At 46.3% G+C, this 16,127-nt stretch overlaps 1 protein-coding gene across 9 annotated transcripts in view; it reads right to left on the bottom strand.

Moving 5' to 3' along the window:
• The window catches only part of WDR62 (WD repeat domain 62), a 48,221-nt gene that overhangs the window by 16,548 nt on the left and 15,546 nt on the right, over window positions 1-16,127 (bottom strand). For all 9 annotated transcript variants that reach the window (XR_009049712.1, XR_009049713.1, XR_009049714.1 and 6 more), the window contains exons 10-16: window positions 10,148-10,285; window positions 8,451-8,629; window positions 6,725-6,816; window positions 4,656-4,781; window positions 1,864-1,931; window positions 1,662-1,783; window positions 785-860 (exon numbers count right to left, since the gene is read on the bottom strand). Coding sequence is in view for 5 of the 9 variants with exons in the window: in XM_057712292.1 (XP_057568275.1) it covers window positions 785-860; window positions 1,662-1,783; window positions 1,864-1,931; window positions 4,656-4,781; window positions 6,725-6,816; window positions 8,451-8,629; window positions 10,148-10,285 (801 nt within the window). In the remaining 4 variants the exon portion in view is untranslated. The remainder of the gene's footprint in view (window positions 1-784; window positions 861-1,661; window positions 1,784-1,863; window positions 1,932-4,655; window positions 4,782-6,724; window positions 6,817-8,450; window positions 8,630-10,147; window positions 10,286-16,127) is intronic.

Raw genomic sequence — 16,127 nt, 5'->3', positions numbered from 1 at the left:
AGAAGAGGACCCATGTGACACTTGGGCTGCCTCCTTCTGCAAGAGGCCTGGGTCTCAACACACAGACCCACTGACTGAGGAACCCCTTGTGCCGGGCACTGGGCATATGGACTCGTCCCAGGTAACCCTTACGACACACACCGTGGTAGGTAGAAGCTCCTGCTCCCATTTCACAGGTGAAGAAATAAAAACCACAACAAGGGTACTAATGGCAGCCAGGCCCTGGGCTAAGAGCTGTACGTGTGTGAACTTATTTCCCCCAGAGAACCCTGTGATAGAGGCTATTTTTATTTGCATTTTACAGATGAAACAGGTTCGAGAAGGGATGACGTTTGCCCAAGGTCATAGTCAGCCCAAGGCACAGCTGTAAGAGGGTCTGACCCCGGAGTCTGAACTCATAACTGCCCTAGTCCAGAGGCTCTTGAGAAGGTCCTCACCTCATCCTGGATAACACTGGTGGGGGCAAGCCTGGAGAGGAACCCCAGGCCTCTCTCATTCTTCCCACCACACTCTATTGCCACTCAAAATGGAAACCACTCAAATGTCCCAGCTTGGGGAAGGGTTCAGTAAAAAAAGGTACAGTAGTCGGGGCCACCCCCGTCTCCAAGCATCCTTGGTCAGCCAGGCCTGAGTGGAGGCTGGCCAGTGTGTGATCCTTTGATCCCTCTGATCAGGTGCCAAGGAGGACCCAGGTCTCAGGTGGCCCAACAGGGCAGGAGAAACATGGGGGGCCTTGTGCACGGGTGTCTATGTATGATTTTCACCTGGGGCCCCAGCTCCTCACCTTCAGCAGGGACCCTTCGTCACCCTGGGAGCCCTTGTAACACTTCTTCTGCTTCCCGTTCATGGTGTTGTAGACTCTGGGAAGGTGAGGGCACAAGTGGCTAACATGGCCCTGCCCACCCGCCCTCTCTTGCCCTCTTGTTCCAACTTTACCTGCTGCCCTCTTCTTCCCCGGAAGCCCCCAGTACCTCCTGTCCCCCATCCGATGCCTGGACTGAAACCCCGTATCAGGGAATGAGACCCTTTCTCAGGCTGAGGTCACGTAGGTTATATATTGGGGTGTCCATTGAGTTAATGTCCATCTCCTGGCCACACAGCAAGCTGAGTCCCTGGCACCCAATGTGAATGAGCAAATGAAGGAGACAGAGAACCTCTTTGCACATGCTCATTTCTCCACATCCTTCCCGGTCAAGCTCAGATGTCCCTTCTGGCAAGCCTTGCTTGAGCCCCAGTAGGGCCAGGTGTCTTCCCAGGGCCCCCCAAAGCTCCTGGGCTCCCCTCACTCCAGCCCTGACCGCTCCATGCTGTCACTGTCTGGTCACTGTCTCTCCTCCACTGCACCACAAGCTCCACAAAGGCAGGGCCTGTGACTCCCTCACTGTCCCTCCCAGACAGGTGCTCAGGGAATGAGGGTGGGTGAATGACCTTATGAGCCACACCAGCAGCTCTTGGTTACCCCCACATAGACTTCTGAGAGCCAGGGGAACCCTCTGACCTGGAAACTAGGCCTGGGTGAGCCCAGCTCCTAAGAAACACCCACTGGGTCCCTCCACTCCACCCAGCTTCTCAGAGACCAGATGAGCAGGAGAAGGAAAGCAGACAGCCCATGAGAAGACAGCCCAGGCCAGGCCGCCTAGGAGTCCAGGGCAGCTCCTCACCTTACGTTGCGGTCCTGGCAGGCCACAGCCACGTACTTCTGGGTAATGTCAATGTCCATGTCATACAGGGTAGTCTTCTCTGCCACGTGGTGAGTACGCACAAAGTGTAGTCCATCCGAGGCCTGGCAGGGCAGGCGGGGCCTTCAGAGGACACCCCTGACAAGCCCCCTGCCCAGACCCCAAGGAGGTCGCCCCACTCTACCCGCTGGGCACTGCGGAAGTAGATGCTCTTGTCGGCGCCACAGCTGATCATCTGGATGTCTCTGTTGCCTGGAGGAGGAAGCAGTGCACTAGGCAGGGCTGGGCCACTGCTGGGCCCAACTCAGGCTGGAGATTCTAGCTAGGGAACTCTACCATAATGGAACTCTGCTGCAGGTCAGGGAGGGCTTCCCAGAGGAGGTGAGGTGAGTGCTGGGTGCCAGTAGGACTCTCTAAGCTGTGAGTTGTGTGTGAGAGGGGGCACAGATGGTGCAATGGGCAAGGCAGAACTCTGCAGAGCAAGAGGAGACAGAGAAAAAGAGGCCAGGGAAACAGCAGGGGCACCATGTTTAATTTGGGATTTGGAAAGGTGACTTGGCTGCAGAGTGGAGGTAGGACTGAGGTAGGGAGCAAGAGGAGACAGGCTTTCCTGGGAGGCTTTCGCCATCAACAATGATCAGAATATCCACACAGGGACTTCCCTGGTGGTCCAGTGGTTGGGACTCCTCACTTCCACTGCAGGGGGCACGGGCTCGATCCTTGGTCGGGGAACTAAGAACCTGCACGCCGCGTGGCGTGGCCATGAAAAAAAAAAGAATATCCACACAGACCTTGGGCCAGGGCCCGTGCCACATGTGCCTCCCCTTCCTGACTGTCACCAGCCACTTGTTGCACAAATGTGAACCCAGGAGCTCAGAAGTCACACAGTCCTTGTCCCAGGATGCAGAGAGTCAGGACTGGGCCAGGGCCGACCCCAGGTATTCTCTGGTTAAACACTGCGCTCTGCAGCCGGGCTTCCTCTCTGAGCCTCAGCTTTCTGTCTGTTCAGTGAGCCTGTATCAGCCACTGCCCCGTGGAGTGGTGTGAAGCCCTTACTTGGGACAGTAGCTGCCAACTGGTAAGCACTATCAAGGTTCTTGCTTTTATTCTTCTTTCTTTACAGACTAGGAATAATCACAGCACAAATACCTCACAGAGTTGTGGTGAGGATGAAAAGACAGAACAAACATAAAACACGTAGATTCTTGGTACAATAGGCACTGCCCCTTCGTGACAGGACTTTCCAGAGCGCCCAGGCCCGACATACAAGTTAAGATGTTACTCAAGCAGCAGTCACTGGTTTACAGAAGGGAGCAAGCCCTGTGTTGGGGAGGAACTCAGTAAGTTACTGGTAATGTTTTGCTTCTTAACCTGGGGTGTGAGTCCAACTATTTAGCAATATTAGGACAGGACCAATCAGAACAGTCGCTGGCTATAAACAATAGGTGTGTCTAGTTCAGACCTACTGACTATGAACCTTGATGTGGATACTCACTGTATTATTCTATAAACTATTCATAGATTTTTCTGTCCACTTTTTGGATATATGTTTCATCTAAGAGAGTTAAAAGACTGACTCATTCTTTAGCGGGGTACCTTCCAACAGTTTATGACTGGCTGGTGCCCAGTTTATACGAACTGTCCATATTTTCAGCATAACGCCCAGCTGAGCCAGCCCAGCCAGAGCAGGGCTCACAGGAGCTGGGTTCAGGATATGCATCCTCTCAGACTAGCTGGGGCTTTCACAGAGGCTCACGCCTTCAGAAGGTGACCTAAAGGACCCACTCCTGGGCCACCCCCTTGGTCAGTCATCCCCTCTCCTGGATCTAGATCATTCATTAAAGGTGAGGTTACTGCTGGCCAAATGGCTAGATTTACGGATCTATTCTAACTACCTCTACCCTGCGGAATGGGATGGTCTGAACAGTTTTTTTAAGGATGTCTGAGAAGTTTCAGCTGATCAGCTTTTGTGAGGCCCTCATCAAGACATGGCAAACTGTTAACCTATTTCTGCCCAACTCCGGACGACCTTAGTGAGACAGACAGGGCAGAAAGCGGGGAAGACCAAGGGACATTAATACATTCTCGGCCACAGGCTTATTTGTGCAAAACTCTTCACTGTCAAGAACTTGGAGGACATGGAGGTATTCTTTCCATGAATGGATTTTTCTTGAATATAGTTTTGGGTTTTTTTTCTTGAATATAGTTTTGAACATGTTCTTGGGTTCTGATCAGTTAAACCCCCACAGGGCCTACTTTCCCTCCTCTTGGAATCCCTTAGGGCCAGGGATCTCCAGACTGAATCTTTCCAATCTCGGAGGGATCCCTTCAGTTGCCTGGATGAGTGAGGGCCTTGAAGGACATTCTTATGCAAAATACCAGGCCTGCCCCTACTGGCTGTTTGACTCTGGCTATAAAGTGGGATACCTACTAGGACAGCACAAGGATCACCACCCACCACAGAATTAGCCTCCAGCAATTGTTGCTGTCACCTATTTTTCTGCCAAGGTCACCAGCACCTATCCCACCCTGGACTGGCATTCTGATTTCTTTTGGGGGACCAGCACTCGCCTAACGCCAGTCCTCCTGGAGCGGGGTGGAGGCAAGCGGGGGCTGGGGGCACACGAGTCACACCCGGCTCAAGAGGACACCCCAAAAGTCTGGCACCGATAACTGTTCCGGAAAGGGCAGGTGCCTCAAGCCAACACAAGGAAAGTCAGCTCCCAACTTCTGCCAAAATTGATAAGAAGAGGGGAAATCTCTTTCCACTGAGATTCTGCCTGCCCACCAGAGAAAGGAACAGCTGACAAAGGCAGAGAGTCAGGATAACTTTTAAAAATTCAACCTTTGGATCCAGCTGTGCCTAAAGCCAGAGCACGCCTCTCCCTTTTTCCTCTAAGCTAAAGGGGGCTTCTGCTGGTACGTGCAGCCAAATGGCCCATCTAATGAGGTGCAGGAAACAGAGGAAGGGCTCACCGGCAAACTTGATGGCCGTGATGGAGGAAGAATGGTCGTCCAGGGTCTGCTCCAGGTTGTAGTTCTTCTCCACGTTCAGCACGTGGATCAGTCGGTCCCGACTGGCCGAGGCCAGCAAGGTCAGTCCTGTGGGTGGAGAGGGTGGCCCTGGGTTCCTGGGAGGCTGCCTGATGGCCTGGGTCTCCCAGAGAGCAGCATGACCGAGCTTTCCTGGCCTCGAAGAAGGGGCCTTTGGTTTCATAACTGCAGCTGACTTGCCCCAAACCCAGAAAGGGGCCACCCTCCCTCTCTGTGCAGTGTTTCACCAGAGCCCCAAACCCTGGCCTTTTATATCCCTCGCCACTGGTTCGTGTACACATGGACGCTCCTCCACTTGTGCCCACACCAGACATTCCAGCAGAGCCCGCACTCCTTCCCACCAAGTCCAGCTGCTTGGCAGCCATGTGAGGCCCTGCCAGCTTCTCAGCCTCCCCAAAATACCGCCCCCTCACTCTCCAAGCGCTGGCTACACGAGCTTCATCTAGGTCCTACTGACTACTTGCTGCCACCCTTCCTCCACTGGACCTTCATGCTGGCCCCCTCAGACGGTGCCTACCCTGGGCACCTGCTATGTCTGAAGCCTAACATGTGACCTGAGGTGGAGGGGAGCTCAGGAGAGGTGTACTGAATGCAATTTAAAGGATATCTGGTGGAACAGAGGGTGCGGAGGAAGGAAGGAGGAAAGAAGAGCATGAGAAAGAACATTAACATTGTCAGGACATAACTCCACCTACATTATATTTTCTAGGAAAAATGTATCATCGGAATCAAATCGTGAGGAAAACAAACAAACCCAAATTGAAGAAAATTCTACAAAATGACTGATCTATATTTTGCAGAAAGTCAAAGTCAAAAGACCAATTAAATAAGGCTATGGAAATATTCTAGAACAAAGATGACAAAAGAGCCACAACAACTAAAGGATGAACCTGGACTGGAAAAACAAAGGTGCTGTAAAGGACAACACCAGGATAACTGGCAAAATGTGAATAAGAACCCAAGATGGATGACAGTACAGTATCAAAGGGAAATGCCCACATTTGATAAGTGTACTGTGGTCATGTAAACAGATGGCCCCATTCTTAGGAAATGCTCCCAGAAACATTTAACGGTGAAAGGGCAGCATGCGGGCAACTTACTCTCAAGTAGTTTAGCAAAAGAAAAAGAAAATGTACGTGCTATTATTTGACGAGTGTGTATACACTCACACACACACACAAATACAGAGAGATGGAAAGAAGGGAAGCAGATAAAGTTATATATAGAGAGACTTCCCTGGTGGCGCTGTGGTTAAGAATCCACCTGCCAATGCAGGGGACATGGGTTTGATCCCTGGTCTGGGAAGATCCCACATGCTGCAGAGCAACTCAGTCCGTGCGCCACAACTACTGAGCCTGTGCTCTAGAGCCTGCGAGCCACAACTACTTAGGCCACGTGCCCTAGAGGCCGTGCTCTGCAACAAGAGAAGCCACCGCACTGAGAAGCCCATGCACTGCAAGAAAGAGTAGCCCCTGCTCACAACTAGAGAAAGACTGGGTGCAGCAACGAAGACCCAAAGCAGCCAAAAATAAATAAATAAATTTATTTTAAAAATAAATAAAGTCATATGTACAGTCACAAGGTCAGACAGATTTAAAAGAAAAAACTTTGGGAGCCTGAGTGAAGAGGCTACAGGTATTCATTATAATATTCTTACAGTTCTTCTGTAAGCATCAAACTTTTTCAAAAGAATAGTTTTGACTATTGACCAAGTGCCTCCAGCAGAGGATGAGCTCATTCATACATTCACTCACTCAACATTCACCTCTTTAGCCTGAGTACTGCTGGGGCGCTGGGGAGCAAAGTAAGCAGTCGAGTCCTGCTTGTTGGTGTCCTGCTTTCTGGAGTCCCAGTTGCCCTGGTCCCAGGGTTCAGCAACAGGGGCTCTTATTAAATATAGGACCCCTAGCTGTCATTCACAGCCCCACCAGACACCAACTACCCCTCCCTGTGGCTCTGCCAGGCCGGCTGCTGCCCTGCCACGGGCTCACCTGTCTCAGGCCTGGAGTACTCCAGGCACAGCACTTCAGCATCATGGGCCTCCACCTTGACCAGCTCGTCCATGAAGTGCAGCTCGTGGATCCTGGGAGACACAGGCTGTCTGCTATACCCTGTCCGCGGAGCCCCTACCCCTCAGCTCCAGGTGCTCTGCCATTAATACTGAGTGAGCCAAAAAATTTGTTCGGATTTTCCCACAGCAGAAAAACCTGAATGAACTTTTTGGCCAACTCAATACAAAAGGTCAGAGCAGCCAGGTAGGTGACATGGAGAATACCCTACCCTGGCCAATTAGGCTACAGGTGCCCAACCACTCTCCTTATCTAGAAACCTGCCAAGCCTGGGAGCACCTCCGCGGGCACCCCACTCCTTGCAGTTCCATGGGTAACATCTAGGATGGTCCTCTGGGAGAACAAGGGTTAGGACAGGGCTATATCAGAGGTGATCCCTGGGGGTGGGACAGGGCTCAGAGGTCATACTTTAGGACAGGACCTATGGGTGGGAACATTTGAGTGCAACCTCTCATTCTTTTTTTTTGGCCACGCCGTGCAGCTTGTGGGATCTTAGTTCTTCGACCAGGGACTGAACCCGGGCCCTCGGCAGTGAAAGCAAGGAGTCCTAACCACTGGACCGCCAGGGAACTCCCTCTCATTTTTAAAGAGTCTCAGATCCAGACTTTCCTCACATTCTTGCCAAATGAAATCAGACAACAGGTCATCCAGGACTGAAATAAGAAACAGTCATCCCGGCTCCTCTACTCTCCACCTGTGTGATCTTAGCCTAGCTACTTGGCCTCTCTTCCCTCAGTGAACCCATCTGAAAGTGGAGCGAATAACAGCACTTACAGCAGAGGGTAGGGGATTAAATCAGTCAGTTCTCAAGGCACTCGGGCCAGCGGCTGGCCTGGGGGAAGACCGCTATGCCCGCGTTAGCTCTCCTTACTGTTTTCGCCATTCACAGCTGAGTGCTGTCAACAGGAGCAGCCCCCTGACATGTCCACTTTGCCTCAACAGTGATGGACATCAAAACAAGCTGCTGACATTTAAAAACCATAAAATTTCACAGAAAAAATCTGCACTTTCTGTTCTTCTTGGAGAACGGGAAGATATGACAACTTGGAGGTTGTACTGCTGTGCTGTGGGGTGGCTGCCCCTTCATGGGCACGTGCTCTCCAGTGCCCCGGTCCCTCCCATCCCGCAACAGCCCCAGGACCCAGGTGGCACAGCTGTCATTCGTCACCTTAAACCTGATCCCTGTCACAGGGCTCATATTCTGTCAGCACCTATTGGGCCTGTTACGTCTTGAAAAACTTCTGAGGGGTGGTAAACAGCCAAAGCCCGCAGATGTCCCATCCTCTGGCCCCTCTCCCAGGGCCACCAGGAACCCCGAGCTCCAGCTGGCATCTTTTCTGAGGGTTCAGCAGTGGTACGATGTAGCCAAGAAGGTGTCACCCTGCCCTAGAGTCATGCAAGTCTGCCTGTCCACTCTGTCGGCAGAATTCGCATGGCCCAGCTGCTGAGGGCCCAGTAGTTACCTTGATCTACCTGGAGCTAGCCCTTCTGGAAGCCCCTTCGCAGCTTATGTTCCCAAGGATGACTGGCTACCAGGTTGCTACTCACAGTCCCTCATTCCCAACAGGCAGCAGGAGGTGCCACGGCCAGGGTTCCTCCCCACCGTCCTTAGTACCCGAGCCAAAGCTGGAAGGGGTACACCATTTACCTCAGATTTCCACTTCGGTCACCTGAAGCCAAGTGTTGGCCATCAGGACTGACCTGCATGACTCGCACCCCGGCTTTCATGTCCACAGGCATCCCATTCTCACTCCCTCGGTCTGGGAAGTGTGACATGTCCTGCAGATGCTGGATGTCATTCTCCACATACACAACCTTCAGCAGGGTCTGCAGGAGGGAAAGGACTGAGGTCAGTGCTATGAGAAGCTCTGAAGCACTTCTGCAGTTCTGTCTCCCAATAGCCAGTCTCCCATTCTTCATTAGTAACAGAACTCCAATTTTGACCTGGGAGCTTCACCACTCAGAATAATAACTATGTTTCCCAGCCTCCTTTGCAACTAAATGAAGCTGTCAATAAATTCTGCTCAGTGAGATGCAAAGCAAGTGAAAACTCTTTCTTTTTCCCACTGTCCTGCTGCCTGGAACTTGGATATGATGACTGGAACTCCAGCAGCCATCCTGATCATGAGGACAAGGCCCCCTCCTTCAAAATGGCAAGAGTGGAGAGGTGGACGGCTCTTGGGTCTCTAAGGGCTTTCTACAGCTGCCAAAACAGCCTGGACTTGTTATCTCTAGACTATGAGTCACAAAATCAAACTTTTACCACTGTTTTGGGTTATTCTATTGCGTGTAACCAAACACAACATGTATATCACAGGTGCAGAAGAGAAGATGGTGGAGGGAGGGGGCGCTGCTGAGGGGAGTAGTATAGGAGCACTTGCTGTACACACCCTGCATTAAGAACTTTTTTTGTTCCAGCCACACTGACCTCTTTTGGGTTTTCCAACTCACCAAGCTCTTTCCAACCTCAAGGCCTTTGTCCCTTGGTGTAAAACACTCTCCCCCCACCCTCTGTATTCCTCCCAACCCTCCATATCTCAGTTCAGTTATCTCTTCCTCCAGGAGGCTGCCCCTAACGCCACAGATAAAATCAGATGACTGTTAATACATCCCACTCGTACCTGACAACTCTCTTCCATGGTGCTTATTATGCTTGTGATTATATCATAAGTTGTGCAGTTATTAGCTCACTGTCTGCCTCCCCCCACTAGACTGTAAGGTGCCACAGGGGCAGGAGAAGGGTCTGTTTTAGTCACTGATGTGTCCCCAGCATGCAGCACAGCACCTAGCACTGACCTTAATAACTATCTGCAGAATCAATGAATTCATGATACAGGCCTCAGTTCCTCAGAGAGGCTCCCTCAATGACGTAGCAACACCAACCACTTCTTCAGCAAAGTGTTTTCTCCCCAGCCTCTCATCATGGCTCTCCTTGGGATCCTGCCAGCACCCCCACCTCAGGCCCCACTGTGTGGCAGCTACGCCCCTGTCTGGTCTGGCCCATCAGGTGCTCTCCCAGGGAGTTCTAATTCAAGACTTGGGGAACAATTTCTTCTTTGTTGAGTATGTCGGGTTGCCTGGAGTGGCTGTGTGCACACACACCTAGAGAGCAGGAACTGATTAGTAATGCAAAACGGAGAGGAAAGACCATGCCACCAAGAAAGAAAGAGAGGGAGAGAGAGAGAAACGAGAGAGGAGACAGAGAGTGACCCACCTTGGTTCCTGGTTCCTGCCCCGAGTGAAGCCTAACACCGAGGTTCCATAAAACTCCCTCCTGCCCCCATATCCTACCTTCAAGTAGACCTTTGTTCCTCCTAAAAGATGGTTCACAATGAAGCCACTCACATTACTGAAGATGTTCTTTTGCCAGTGAGAGTCAGGGCTGCTGTCCATGTTCCAGAAGCGGATCGTGTTGTCTGAGGAACAAGTCAGAAAAGATCCTGATGGCAGACAAGCTCTCTGATCTTCAAACTCAGGATACACCTACCGTCCCCAGAGAACAAGGCAAAAGGCGATTCATTACAACGACTTTAATGACAGTACTATGATATACTATTGCACTTTGGTGAAAAAAAGTAAGTTGCAGATAAACAGCCTTAGTGTAATGCCTTACAAGAAAAAAAAGACACAAAATGCTACCATATATTACCCATGCCCCATCTTGAGTCCAGTCCGTAAAATATCCCCGCAAATAAATTTCTAAAGAAAATGGGCAGCACAAATCACTAAGCACAAAAAGAAACAAGGTACCATGAGCAAGAAGCAGCAGAAACAACAGAGTCCAGCTTCAAATACTGGAATTATCCAACAGAATATAAAATAACTATGTTTAATATGTTTAAAGAAATAAAAGAACTCTGACAAGATTAAAAGTATGAGTAGCCAACCAGAAACTATAAAGAATAGCCAAGCAGAGCTGAAAAGGAACAACATAGAACTACTTCTAGATATGAAAAATAAAACATATTAAAAACCAAAGATTTAGGATGTCCCTGGTGGTGCAGTGGTTAAGAATCTACCTGCCAATGCAGGGGACATGGGCTCAATCCCTGGTCCGGGAAGATCCCACATGCCGTGGAGCAACTGAGCCTGTGAGCCACAATTATTGAGCTCGTGTGCCGCAACCACTGAAGCCCGCACGCCTACAGCCCAAGCTCCACAAGAGAAGCCACTGCAGTGAGGAGTCCATGTTCCACAATGAAGAGAGCCCCCACTCGCCACAACTAGAGAAAGCCCGTGTGCAGCAATGAAGACCCAACGTAGCCAATAAATAAATGAGAAATCATAAAATAATTTGAGATTAAAAAAAGTAAAAGACAAAGGCATAAGACAATAATTTAAAATCAGTGTTAATGAGAATGCAATGCATAAAGATATAATTTGTGAAAATAACAACATAGAGGGGGAGGGACAGAGGCATATAAGGAGCAGAGTGTTTGTATACTATTGAAGCTAAATTGGTATTACTTCAAACTAGTTTGTTAATAATTTAAGACGTCACTTGTAACCCTCCAGAAAGAAAACAACTTTAAAATATACTGAAAAGGAAATCAAAATGTAACATTACAAAAAATCAATGAAACACAAAGAAGTTAGTGATAAAAGAACTAAGAAACATTAAAGATATTATATAGAAAGCAAATAGCAAAATCGCAAGAATAAGACCTACTTTATGAACAACTGATTTAAATGCAAACGGATTAAACTCTCCAATCAAAAGGAAATAAATGACAGAATGCATTAAAAAATATCCGACTATATGTTGTCCACAAGAGATTCACTTCATATCCAAAGATACATACAGGTTGAAAGTGAAGGTATGGAAAAAGATATTACATACAAATAGTAACTAAAAGAGAGCTTTCCATGTCTATAGTAATGCCAGACAAAATAGATTTTAGGTAAAAAATTATTACAAGTGAAAAAAAGGGTCAATTATCAAGAAGATATAACAAATACAAACATTCAGCTAACACAGAGACCCAAAATACATGAAGAAAAAATTGAGAGAATTGAAGGAAGAAATATACAGTTCCACAATAATAGTTGGGGACTTCAATATTCCATTTTAAATAGAAGATAGATCTAGAGAGAATATCAATGAGGAAATGGAGGACTTGAAAAATACTATAAACCAACCAGACCTAACAAATATATAAAGAATATTCCACCCAATAACAGCAAAAAACCTTCTCAAATGAACACGGAACATTCTCCAGAACAGACCACATACAGACCACAAAATAAGTCGCAATAAATTTAAAAGACTTTAATCATGTAATCTTCTCCAACCACAATGGAATGAGACTACAAAGGAATAACAAAGGAAATCTGAAGAATTAACAAATATGTGGATATTAAACCCTTACATAACCAATGGGTTAAAGTAGAAATCAAAAAAGAAATTAGAAAATACTTTGAGACAAATGAAAATGAAAACACAGTGTACCAAACTTATGGGATGCAGCAAAAGCAATGCTCAGGGGGAAATTTATAGTTGTACATGCCTACAAAAAAAGATCTCAGGACTTCCTAGGTGACACAGTGGTTAAGAATCCACCTGCCAATGCAGGGGACATGGGTTCGAGCCCTGCTCCAGGAAGATCCCACATGCCGCGGAGTAACTAAGCCCGTGTGCCACAACTATTGAGCCTGCGCATTAGAGCCTGTGAGCCACAACTATTGAGCCCATGTGCCGAAACTACTGAAGCCCATGTGCCTAGAGCCCCTGCTCCGCAACAAGAGAAGCCTCAGCAATGAGGAGACTACGCACCACAACAAAGAGTAGCCCCCGCTCGCCGCAACTAGACAAAGCCTGTGTGCAGCAACAAAGACCCAACACAGCCAATAAATAAATAAATTAATTAATTAAAAAAAGATGTCAAATCAGTTAACCTCTCACCTTAAGGAATCAGAAAAAGAAGAGCAAACTAAAACAAAAGCTAGCAGAAGGAGGAAATTATAAAGATTACAACGGACATAAACAGTCTTTTTTGCAGAAATGGAAAAGCTGATCCTAAAATTCATATAGAATTGCAAAGGATCCCCAAATAGCCAAACCAAATCATTACACAGCTACAGTAATCAAAGCAATGTGGTACTAGCATAAAGACAGACATATATCAACAGAATAAAATTGAGAGTCCAAAATTAAACCCATACATCTATGGTCAGTTGATTTTCAACAAGTATGCCAAGATCACCCAAGGAGGAAAGAATAGTCTGCTATTATCTATCCACATGCAAAATAAGGAAGCTGCACCCTTACTTCATACCATATACAAAAATTAACTTGAAAGAGATCAAATACCTAAGTGGAAGAGCTGAAATAATAAAACTCTTAGAAGAAAACATAGGGGTAAACCTTCATGACTATGAATTTAGCAATAGTTTTTTAGATATGACACCAAAGACACAAGCAACAAAACGAAAAATAGAGAAATTGGACTTCATCAAAATTAAAAACCTTTGTTCATCAAATGACACCATCAAGAAAGTGAAAAGATGACATACAGAATGCAAGAAAATATTTGCAACTCATATACCTGTTAAGTGTCTAGTATCCAGGATATATAAAGAACTCTTACAACTCAAAAGCAAAAAGACAAACAACCCAATTAAGAAATAGGCAAATATGTATAAAATAGATAACTAACAAGAACCTGCTGTAAAAAAAAAAAATGGAAAAGAGCACAAATAAATCTGTTATGGAAAAAAAAAATAGGCAAAAATCTTGAATAGACATTTCTCCAAAGAGGATATACAAATGACCAACAAACTCATGAAAAGAGGCTCAAAATCATTCACCATTAGGGAAATTCAACTCAAAACCACAATACCTTGCAAATACTACGATGGCTATAATTTTTAAAAAACCAAACAGAAAAATAACCAGCGTTGGCAAGGATGTAGAGAAATTGGAACTCTCATACATTGCTGGTGGGAATGTAAAATGATGCAGCTGCCATGGAAAAGTCTGGTGGTGGATCTTCAGAAAGTTAAAGAATTACAACATGACCCAGTAATTCCACTTTTGGGTATACACCCGAAAGAAGTGAAAACAGATGTTCAAACAAAGCTTGAAACTATAGCACTATTGACAACAGCCACAAGGTTATTTTGGCTATTATGAATAGGAAATAAACCAAAAGGAAACAATGCAAATGTCCAGGAACTGATAAATGCATAACAAAATTTATTATCCATAAATGGAACAGTATTATTCAACCTTAAAAAGGAATAAAGTACTGAAACATGCTACAACATAGATGAATGTTAAAAACATTGTTAAATGAAAGAAGTCAGACACAAAGAAGTCAGTCCACATATTCTGTGATTTCATTTATATGAAATATTCAGAACAGGCAAATCAATAGCAACAGAGAGCAGATTAGCTGTTGCTATGGGCTGGGAAGAGTAGGAATGGAAAGTGATTGCTTAACGGGTACAGTTTCCTCTTGGGGTGATGAAAAAGTTCCAGAACTAGACAGTAGTGATGATTGTCCTAAATGACACTGAACTGTGTATTTAAAATCATTTTAAGTGGTAAATTTTATGTAATGTGTACTTTACCATAATATATATGTACACTTACACTCCCCTCAAATAAATGGAATCAAAAGGGAGAGAATATAGTATATAATGGCTATATGATGTATGATCAGATCATACAGATACAGAATAATTAATCTAAAAATTAGGGGATGGACTTCTCTGGTAGTGCAGTGGTTAAGAATCTGCCTGCTAATGCAGGAGACACAGGTTCGATCCCTGGGCTGGGAAGATCCCACACGCTGTGGAGCAACTAAGCCTGTGTGCCACAACTACTGAGTCTGTGCTCTAGAGCCCACAACCACAACTACTGAGCCCATGTGCCACAACTACTGAAGCCCGTGCACCTAGAGCCCGTGCTCTGCAACAAGAGAAGCCACCGCAGTGAGAAGGCTATGCACAACGAAGAGCAGCCCCCGCTCACCACAAATAGAGGAAGCCTGCACAAAGCAATGAAGACCCAACACAGCCCCAAAATAAAATAAAATAAAATAAAAAAGTAAAATAAAATTAAAAAAATAGAAAACTAAAAATTAGGGGAGAATGGGGAGAACATATGCAAAAAAAATTGTTTTAACTATTTTCAGAATTGAATTATCATTCTTAGACTGTTAAACAAGGAAATGATTAACTGGGGATATTCTAATTCCATCATTCCCTATGCCTTTGAGAATTAGGATTCTGGAAGGATCAATCCAACAGCTGTGAGCATCCCGAGCACCCAGTGATTTTTTTTTTAATTAATTAATTTATTTATTGGCTGCGTTGGGCCTTCATTGCTGCACTCCGGCTTTTGCTAGTTGCGGCGAGTGGGGGCTACTCTTCATTGTGGTGCACAGACTTCTCATTGCAGTGCCTTCTCTTGTTGCAGAGCACAGGCTCTAGGCGCATGGCCTTCAGCAATTGTGGCACATAGGCTCAGTAGTTGTGGCTCGAGGGCTCTAGAGTGCAGGCTCAGTAGTTGTGGTGCACAGGCTTAGTTGCTTCACAGCGTGTGGGATCTTCCCGGCCCAGGGATTGAACCCGTGTCCCCTGCATTGGCAGGTGGATTCTTAACCACTGTGCCACCAGGGAAATCCCCAGACAGTGATTTTGAAATACCAATTCAAATTGAAAAAACAAAACAAAACAAAAAACAGGGCTTCTTCAAGAAATAGCTGATTCCAGGTTTGGGGCAGAAAATGTACAAGATGAACCTAGAACACCTTGTCATCCCAGATAGCAGACTATTGGCATCATGTCCAAAGGACTCAGGAGCCAACCTAGGGGACCTTCCACTAGCCAAAGATGGGACAATTTGAGCTCCAATAATGTTAGTAACTGCAATGAATTAAAATATATCCAATATATTTAAATATATGAATTTATAATGACATTAAATAAAAACAACTAGTTACCTTTAGAGTATAAGGAACCAATTCATAATCTTGAAAACTGGTAATTAAAGGGAAAGAATCAAGCATTTATCCTGCCTTTCCTATAGGAAGTGTACCAATGGGTGACCAAATGGTAGATGAGGGGAAGTTTCTCTTCATATAAGCAGTCCAACTAATAAAAAGAAATGATAGAATTAGAATATCACCATAGTGCAACCCCAGTGAATAAAACAGATCTAGGTCCTGAGCAACAACAGCTGCTAACATTCATCAGTAAACTGTATGTTTCTTTTTTGTGGTTTTCTAGATCTCTGTTTTATTGAAAAAAAATATGAAGGATAGAGAAAGACTGTACATTAGAGTAACAGAAAAAGAGAGCATGGGGTAGAGGCAATTCT

Source organism: Hippopotamus amphibius, chromosome 16 (genome assembly GCF_030028045.1).
Source record: "Hippopotamus amphibius kiboko isolate mHipAmp2 chromosome 16, mHipAmp2.hap2, whole genome shotgun sequence".
In the NCBI taxonomy this organism is placed as follows: Eukaryota; Metazoa; Chordata; class Mammalia; order Artiodactyla; family Hippopotamidae; genus Hippopotamus; species Hippopotamus amphibius.
The sequence above is the reverse complement of the archived record's forward strand: the minus strand, read 5'-3'. Positions and strand labels throughout refer to the sequence as shown.